The sequence below is a fragment of the Athene cunicularia genome (assembly GCF_003259725.1).
Source record: "Athene cunicularia isolate RWA chromosome 2 unlocalized genomic scaffold, athCun1 chr2_part1, whole genome shotgun sequence".
NCBI lineage: Eukaryota > Metazoa > Chordata > Aves > Strigiformes > Strigidae > Athene > Athene cunicularia.
This window is the reverse complement of record NW_020799095.1, coordinates 13,214,740-13,224,197: the sequence shown is the minus strand read 5'-3', so window position 1 is coordinate 13,224,197 and position 9,458 is coordinate 13,214,740. Positions and strand designations below refer to the sequence as shown.

The 9,458-nt window shown below is 38.9% G+C and overlaps 1 protein-coding gene across 2 annotated transcripts in view; it reads left to right on the top strand.

Annotated features, from left to right (window-relative positions):
- Positions 1–369: 369 nt before the first annotated feature.
- The window catches only part of KAT2B (lysine acetyltransferase 2B), a 39,977-nt gene continuing 30,888 nt past the window's right edge, over positions 370–9,458 (top strand). Inside the window, exons 1-3 of one of the 2 annotated variants that reach the window (XM_026842348.1) lie at positions 370–495; positions 6,919–7,064; positions 8,168–8,257. In XM_026842348.1, coding sequence (XP_026698149.1) covers positions 6,960–7,064; positions 8,168–8,257 — 195 coding nt within the window. In that variant the 5' untranslated portion in view covers positions 370–495; positions 6,919–6,959. The remainder of the gene's footprint in view (positions 496–6,918; positions 7,065–8,167; positions 8,258–9,458) is intronic. The other variant, XM_026842347.1, reaches the window with a different exon arrangement.

Here is a 9,458-nt window from a genome sequence, read left to right as displayed (position 1 = left end):
CAGAAAATGTTTGAATACTTCTTTTACTATATGAGGGCTTTCTTTAAAGATGTTAGCCAGAGTTTGTGTGTGTATTTTTCTGAGTACAGCTGGCTTATCAGAACTGTGTTAATCTCTCGGTTTGGGGTGCTATTCCAGTTCTAGTTCTTTCTAGAAAATAAAGTCTAGCTGTGTGGTATATTATCAAGCAAAACCAACCAAAGCAACAATAATAACAACAAAACACTCTGAAAATTCCCGCCAAAACATCAAAACAAAAAACAACTTTTAATTAATAATGTTACTTTTTATTGCTTTTGAAATAATGCAGTTTCATCAAGTTCCTGTGCTTTACAGGGTTGATCGATACCCCTTTGCTTTGATTTCAGGCTGAGGAGTCCTGTAAATGCAATGGCTGGAAGAACCCCAACCCGCCTCCCACGCCGCCCCGGGCAGAGCTGCAGCAGGCGGCTGTCAGCCTCGCCGAGCCCTGCCGCAGCTGCAGCCACGCGCTGGGTAAGCTTCTGCCTTTCTTCTGCAGTCTGTGTGCCTATACGCAGAAATCTCTACTCTTGCGAGACGGAAGTCAAGATGCCATGCCAAGACCTAGAAACGGGGGTTACAGTTGGACATAAATAACAGTAACTTAGCTTAAAATATGTAGGAAGTATCCTAAAATGAGTTTTGAAGAAATTGAACTAAGGTACAACTTTTAACAACCCAGACATTCTAAGTGGTTAAAATGCAATGGCACTGATAAGATAACCATAACAATTTTAATACTGTATGTAACATATGCATTAACCTCACATTGTTTTATCTGTCAGCTGCCTTAGTTACAACATGAATAAACTCTCTCCTGTAGGCTCCAGTATGTTTTCTTACTATAGAATAAACTATAAAATATTCTTGAACATTTCTAAAGCAGGTATTCTTACCTACAAAAAACCCTGCATTTTCCATGTCACAGAAAATAATAGTGGGGTTGCATATCTTAGCATTGTATAAGTTAATGTGCAGACAGCTTGCATATCTTGGAAGTGACTGTTCAAAATCCTTATATCTAAACTGGAGAAACATGGATTTGATGGATGGACCACTCAGTGGGTAAGGAATTGGCTGGATGGTCGCACTCAAAGAGTTGTGGTCAACAGCTCAATGTCCAAGTGAAGAGCAGTGATGAGTGTCATTCCTCAGGAGTCAGCACTGGGACTGGCGCTTTTTAACATCTTTGTTGGTGACACGGACAGTGGGATTGAGGGCACCCTCAGTGAGTTTGCTGACAACACCAAGCTGTGTGGTGTGGTGGACATGCTGGAGGGAAGGGATGTGCCATCCATCCAGAGGGACCTGGACAGACTGGAGAGGTGGGACTGTGTGAACCTCATGAAGTTCAATGAGGCCAAGTGCAAGGTCCTGCACAAGGGTCGGGGAAATCCCAAGCACAGATATAGGCTGGGAGATGAGTGGATTGAGAGCAGCCCTGTGGAGAAGGATTTGGGAGTATTAGTGGATAGAAAACTGACCACGAGCCAGCAATGTGTGCTCACAGCCCAGAAAGCCGACTGTATCCTGGGCTGTATCAAGAGAATCATGGCCAGCAGGTTGAGGGAGGGGATTCTCCTCCTCTGTTTTACTCTTGTGAGACCCTGCCTGGAGTGCTGTGTCCAGCTCTGGGGCCCCCAGGCATAAGAAGGACACGGAACTGCTCAGGTGGGTCCAGAGGAGGCCACAAAGATGATCAGGGTCTGGAGCACCTCCACTGTGAGGACAGGCTGAGAGTTGGGGTTGTTCAGCCTGGAGAAGGCTCTGGGGAGACCTTATAGCGTCCTTCCAGCACTTAAAGGGGCTACAGGACAGATGGGGAGGGACTCTGTATCAGGGAGTGTCGTGATAGGACAAGGGGTAACAGTGCTAAACTGAAAGGGCTTAGATGTAGATTAGATATAAGGAGGAAATTCTTTCCTGTGAGGGTGGTGAGACACTGGCACAGGTTTCCCAGAGAAGCTGTGGCTGCCCCCTCCCTGGCAGTGTTCAAGGCCAGGTTGGATGGAGCTTTGAGCAACCTGGGCTAGTGGAAGGTGTCCCTGCCCAGGGTTGGAACGACGTCATCTTTAGGGTCCCTTCCAACCCAAACAGTTTTAATATCTGGTGTTAAATACTGCTGTGGTGGTTTGGTTTTTTTTTCTCCATAATAATAATAATAATAATAATAATGATTTGTTACCCACATAGCCTGCAAAAGAGTGGTGAATCACTGTATTATTTTTTTTAAGAATTTCTATTTATCCAAAATAAAAGCGGATTAATTTTTCTGTATACATACCAATTATTGAATAGAAACTGAGATAAAATAATATTCAGAATTAATTGAAAAGAAGCAGTTGCTATTTAATTTTTGTTGATGTTAAAAACCTAGGACAGTGAAATAAGAAAAAAGAAATCTAAAGCCTTCAACATGAATCATTTGTGCTTTTACTTTTAAAAATGATATTGTACATTGTGTGGAATACTTTTTTTTTTTTTTAGTTGAGATTTATTTCTACTTCTTTCTTTTCTTTTATGCTCTCATTACATTTGATCTAGTTCTGGGCTTTTCAGCAGATTTCTTTCCTTTCCTGATATCCAAAATCTCTAGGTTTTCTTGCAGGAGAAGATTAACAAATACCTATTATGACAGAGAGTTTGGTCACTTTAGCCAGGTTAGTTTCAACCTTTCATCATGCAACTTCTTTGTGCTGCTCTTGGTTATGCAGTTAGGGTATCTTGTGTTACCTGTCCCTTTCATTCCTGGCCTTTGAAGAAAGAGTTGTTTTTTTTTGTTTTTTTTTTTTTTTTTTTAAATCTTATGAGATGTTGTGCCTGTCAGTTCCTGCTTCTTCAGCAAAATTTGTGGATGCCATGTATTTTGTAGAAAAACGGAGCTCTTCTAAAGGCTGCAGCTGGTTTTGGTCTATTAAAAAATCTTTAAATCACTCATTAGCTAGGAACCAGGAAACAACAGTACTGTAAAACCAGTACCAGTGAAATGTACCTTATGGAACAAACTGCATTTTTATTTATTGCTGGTTTTAGAAAAGGTAAAGTTTCTTATTCATCTGACTGCAGCTAATGAGGATGATGTTTCATTTGAAATAACAAATGAGTTGCTGTCCTCTTCCTCATACTACTGGCAAAAATATGTCTTTCAACAGTGTTTTCCAAGATAATTTTCCTATTTATCTCCTCTACATTAGCATGTTCCTGTGAATACCTTTAAAACCAGACTGACCACAAGGTGCGTAGGCTTCAGATTATCATCTGCACTTCATTTTCTCTTCCTCAGAGAGCTGCTGAAATAGCAATGTAGAAATTCCTGTACTGGTTAAAGCCAAATGTAGGATGTTAGGGTTTTTTTCCTTATCTTATTTATTATTTTCTTCCAAATGCAATCCTAGACATTAGTCTTGCTTGAGACATCTCTTTTTGGGGGTATGGTTCAATTTTCAAGCCAGTGCAGTTTTTGGTGCATGATTCTGTTTGGCTGTATGTATTAGCTTATCGAGCTTATTTCTGTCTACTTACCTACAACTTTTATTCTTCTATTTGTGGCTCAGCCTGCAGCTTGGGCCAATACTGGGTTTTCAGTGAATATTTCTTTTGAGTGATATATCGGGTCACTACCATAACACTATGAAGTGGTGTGACTGAATTGGGTGCTGGGAGAGTTAGGGTGTTGATTGACAGCCGGCTGAACGGGAGCCAGCAGTGTGCCCAGGTGGCCAAGAAGGCCAGTGGCATCCTGGCTTGTGTCAGCAATAGCGTGGCCAGCAGGGACAGGGAAGGGATCTGACCCCTGTACTCGGCACTGGTGAGGCCGCCCCTCGATTCCTGTGTTCAGTTTTGGGCCCCTCACTACAAAAAGGACATTGAATGACTCGAGCGTGTCCAGAGAAGGGCAACGGAGCTGGTGCAGGGTCTGGAGCACAGGTCGTACGGGGAGCGGCTGAGGGAACTGGGGGTGTTTAGTCTGGAGAAGAGGAGGCTGAGGGGAGACCTCATCGCCCTCTACAGCTACCTGAAAGGAGGGTGCAGAGAGCTGGGGATGAGTCTCTTTAACCAAGTAACAAGGTTAGTCCTAACGATAGGATAAGAGGTAATGGCCTCAAGTTGCGCCAGGGAAAGTTTAGACTAGATATTAGGAAGCATTTCTTTCCAGAAGGGGTTGTTAGGGGTTGGAATGGGCTGCCCAGAGAGGTGGTGGAGTCCCCATCCCTGGAGGTGTTTAAGAGTCGGGTCGACACAGCGCTGAGGGATCTGGTGTAGTTGGGAACTGTCAGTGTGAAGTTAATGGTTGGACTGGATGATCTTCAAGATCTTTTCCAAGCTAGACGATTCTAAGATTCTGTGAGAGTTCACTCTCCACCAGCCTGAAGACCAGGTGTTACATAGTCAGAGGCTTTTTTATCTTTTTAATTTTATTGTTTTTTCCTGTGTTACAGGGTGCACTTTCCTGTGGTAAACACTTTCAGTCCTGAGTAACTTTTAAAACTAGTTAATTAATGTGTAGTACTCTATATACACACTCAGTCTCTCTTTTTTTCCCACTGTCTTCAGTTCCTGCTATGTATCTTCATGTAGCATATTTAGGTGTTTCTTGTTTTGCCTGTCCTATTGCTAGGACATTTGCCTGTCCTTTTTATGTACACACTGATTTTGAGATAGACTGTGGACATATTCCTTATAATCCGTTTTCTCACTGCTCCTAATTCATACATTCAAGTACTTGCTTATTGAAGTTGCACAACTGAAATAATTAACTTCCTATTTTTCAGGTCTTCATGTCATTGCATTGGCCTTGTTCTTTCTGCTTGCTTTCTTCTTCTGCATGCTGTAGCAACCTGTACTTTGTTTTGTTTTGGGTTGGGTTTTGTTTTGTTTTTCTTTTTTTTCAAGCATAACAGCAGCTGAGGAAGGCTGTACCAGTTGGGCAGTGAAGATAAATGTGACTGTGTAACTCTAGTGAAGAGTAATTCAGTATTTGGTGTTAGTGTATTAAACCTTTGATTTTAATAAAGGGTTTACTAATGGCCACAAGAATTTGGGAATGGGCAGTGAACATCTGAAGAGAGATAGTTTGTTGGGCTGATGTACAAACATTGGTGAGTCTACAGTAAATGGTAACTGGTAGTAAATACATGCTGGTAAAATGATTGTTACTTTTAGATTCATGGTATGGATAACAATTCTCTAATTTAATTAAATGTTTAAATACAGCCACTAAGTAGTCAAGGTAACTTTCAGTATTGTTATGGAAACTGCATAGAAATGGCTTCTTATGTTGATGTTTTATTCATTTGTTAGTTGAGTGCAAGGTTTCTTTAGTATGTTATCAATTTCTAATGCAGTCCTCATCTAGGGAGGGTATTTTTTACTTTTACAAGATCAAAACAGACATCTGGGAATATTAAACCTTCATATCTGGCTCAAGGACAGAAATGAAATTGTTTTATTCTGCCCAGAATGGTGAATATTTGTCCTTAAAGAAAGCTCCCGATGGCCATCCCTCTTTCAGTTCTGAGCATATGCTCAGAATTTAAGACACTATATTATAAATGTTCATTTAAGTGGAAACAATTGCTGGCATCTTTTTAATGTTCTGAGCTACAGTGTCCTTTTTACTTGAAACTACACAAATTTATTGAATTTTAATGTTTTGTCAGGTGTCATACCAAACTTCTTAAAACAAAGTGTCTTTGCTGGGTGGTGTCACATCCTGTGCATGTCTCCCTTGTCTGAGTGGGACATGACAGGTGTTCAATAAATATGGCAGTTTTCAAGTCAAGTGTTATTTCCCCCCACTTCCTCCCCCACTAAAGAATCAGATTTATGTTGAAAATTTCTTACCAGTTCTATTCACACTGGCATATCTAAGATAATAATTATCTAAGAGGTAAATATTGATAAAATTATTAAAATATAGACGAACTAATATGACCAACATTTTAAATAATTTTCCTTTTCTTTTAACGGAAATATTCTTGTCCTTTCAAGGGAAAGGATATTCATACCACGTACATTGGCCCGGAGTCAGCAAAGATCGTTTCTTTTTGTGATGCAAATAGCTTCTTTCTGGGAATTGACTTTTTATTTTAAATTGCCTTCTCTCTTCCTGGGGACAGTTGTTCAAACCAGCTTGAAATGAATGTCCTGCTTCATGCCTACAAACCTCAAGCTTTTGAAAATTACAGTTGTGGAACTGTATTTACCTGTGGAGATGATAAAAGGGAGTTTGTCACTTGGAAATTCTGATATGTTGAAAAATTCTTTTTTGTAAACTTCTGAACAAATGAGCATGTACAGTCTGCAAAAGCTTTGTTAATATAGTGTGCAGAAAGCATAGTTTGACCTCACATGATATGAAAGTAAGAGACTTGGCCAATAATGTCCAATTTAAAACAAAAAGCCTATTAATGGAGCTGTTTGTTTGCTTTGTTGGGTTTTTTTGCTTGTTTGTTTTTTTTTTTTTTACTCTTCACAGAATAAAGTGCTACTTGCATCAACACCTGGGTTACCTAATGTATGGGATTATGGATTTATTTTCTTTAGTCAAGAAACCTTGTCTCAAAATCATAGCTCTTGGACAAAAGTTTATGTAGTTATTTATATATTGCAACATATTAATACGGACAGGACTTGTGTGGTCTGTTTTAAGTGTTAACAGACACTGTGATTCTAACCAGCCATCATTCCTTTGCTGTGGGAATTACCACCACTGGACTACCTTTACTGTGATGCAACATGTATTTCAGTTACTTCTGATAACATGTTCTGTTTAAATAGGTTATTAAAGGATCAGTGCCTTTACTGTTATGGCTTAGTTTGAGATACCCTAGGGAATACTTGTGCTATTGGTTCTCTTAGTAGACTTTTTACAGGTTTGGATTTTTTTTCATTTAGCTGCTCATGTTTCTCACCTGGAGAATGTGTCTGAAGAAGAAATGAATAGGCTGCTGGGGATTGTGTTGGATGTGGAGTATCTCTTCACCTGTGTCCACAAAGAAGAAGATGCAGACACCAAGCAAGTTTATTTCTACTTGTTCAAAGTAAGCTGAACTTGTGTAGTGTAGTCTTCTCAGATTTTCACTCTTTCACACATAAGCCAATTTCACTGCCCCTCAGGCATGTATTGACTTCATCTGGTGAGAACTTTTTCTGTATCGTGATGCTCTAGTGGTTAACTATGGGCTAGACTTTCTGGTACTTGCAGTGTACCATATTGTTGTGGTTTAACCCTAGCCAGCAGCTAAGCACCACACAGCCACTCATTCACTCTTCCTGCCTCCCAGTGGGATGGGGAGGAGAATTTAAAAAAAAAAAAAAAAGTAAAATTTATGGGTTAAGAATGGTTTAATAACTAATATAAAATATAACAATAATAAAATATATCAAAAATAAAATGTAATAATAATAGTAATGAAAAGGAACATAATAAAAAGAAGGGAGAAGTAAAACCCAGGAAGAGACAAGTGATGTACAGTTCAGTTGCTTACCACCTGCTGACTGATGCCCAAGCAGCAATCTGCAACCTCAGCCAACTCCCCCTGTTTATAAACTGAGCATAATGTTCTATGGTATGGAATATCGCTTTGGCTAGTTCAGGTCAGCTGTCCTGGCCTTGCTCCCTCCCAGCTCCTTGTACACCTGCTCACTGGCAGAGCATGGGAAACTGAAAAATCCCTAACTTAGGATAAGCGCTACTTAGCAACAGCTAAAACATCAGTGTGTTATTAACATTATTCTCACACTAAATCCAAAACACAGCAGTGTACCAGCTACTAGGAAGAAAATTATCTCAGCTGAAACCAGGACACGTATCTTACTCCAAAAGTCATCTAGATGACTGGGGAGCTGACCCAACTTGCAAGCATTACTCTCTTCACTTACACATCGGGAAAAGCAGTTGAAGTAAATGCTACCATCTGCCTACATTTGCTCACAGAAGCCTCTTATATGCATTTCAAAGAAGGTGAATTCACAGTGAAGTTTATTAGCTATAAATTTAGATGACTAAACAAGCAGATATATAGCCAGGAGATTTTTCAACACTGCTTGCAGTGTATTGTGTGCCTGTGACTTCAATTGACCCTACGTATGCAAAAATACTAATTGCAGGTATGCTAATTAAAATATTCTGTATTTTTAACAGCTTTTGAGGAAGTGCATTTTACAGATGGGAAAACCTGTAGTAGAAGGATCTTTGGAAAGTCCCCCATTTGAGAAACCTAGCATTGAACAGGTAAACAGTCAAAATATGGGTTTGGTTGTTGGTGGTTTTTTCTATTTGGTGAGGTTTTTTGGGTTTTGGTTGGTTGTGTTTTTTTTGTAAACATAGGCACTGTTTTTTGAAAACATGGCATTTTAGACAGTTTGCAGATGTTTCTGTGTATTACTTTGTCCAAGTAGGGGACTGTGGGAGACTTCTGCTGCTTCTCCTTTAGTGTTGGTACAATAGTTACATTATTTGACTTCTCTCATCATTCATCTTATGTTTTAGTGAAACTGACTTTTTTGTGGTTTTAGAGAATGAACTTAAAATACTACTTTCATGTGTGGCAGTTCTAATCTTTCTTTGTTTCAAGTGATGAAAAATGCTGTCAAAGTTTTGAAATCTAATATTAAAATGATACTTGTTTTCTGTAAATCAATTCAAATGTTACAATCCAATTCAGTGAGATCATAGCCTTCTCTTTCAAAGAGTACACAATAAAAAACAAAGCTGAAACCAAAGAATAACTGAGGCTTTTGTAACTCTTAGTGGATAAAGAACATATGACAAATTCAGATTTTGGCTAAGCAAGCTCCTGAGAATGCACTTTTTGCATGCAAGTGGGCATATTAGCTCCAGTGTGACTATGCAGATGCTCACATACCTTGCTGAAACAGGAGCTCAGTGTTTTCCCATTGGTGGATGAATGAATGATCTATTGTTAAACAGAATATTTTGAATGTGAAGACTGTTATGTGCAGTGATTATTTCCTTGCAACTTACAATTTAGGAAAATCCAAACACTTTATTGCTGAATTTCTGAGAAGTCTTCACCTTAAATTCTCCTTTAGTTTGAGTATAAACAAATAATAAGTGTATGTAATCTCCATATGTTTCTAGTCCTTAAAATATACTATTAAAAAGGTTTTGTACAATACAAATTTTTGTCACATTCTTCATACTGTTCAGTTTGCTTGAGAAAGTAACACAGAGATGAAAGGATAATTCTTCTTACAGTTTATTTTGAAATAATTTTCCCTTAAAATAGATCTGTCTTTTCAATTCTGTTTTTAGCACTTCAGCAACTCAATCACAAAAATTATTTGCTAAGCATTAGTATTATAATTGTTTGATAATCAAGACATTTTGCAGCACTTTGTTACACATTTTAACTATCTTCAGTAGTTTTTTTTTAAAGTGGACAGTATACAAAGTGCAGTGAGGGGACATG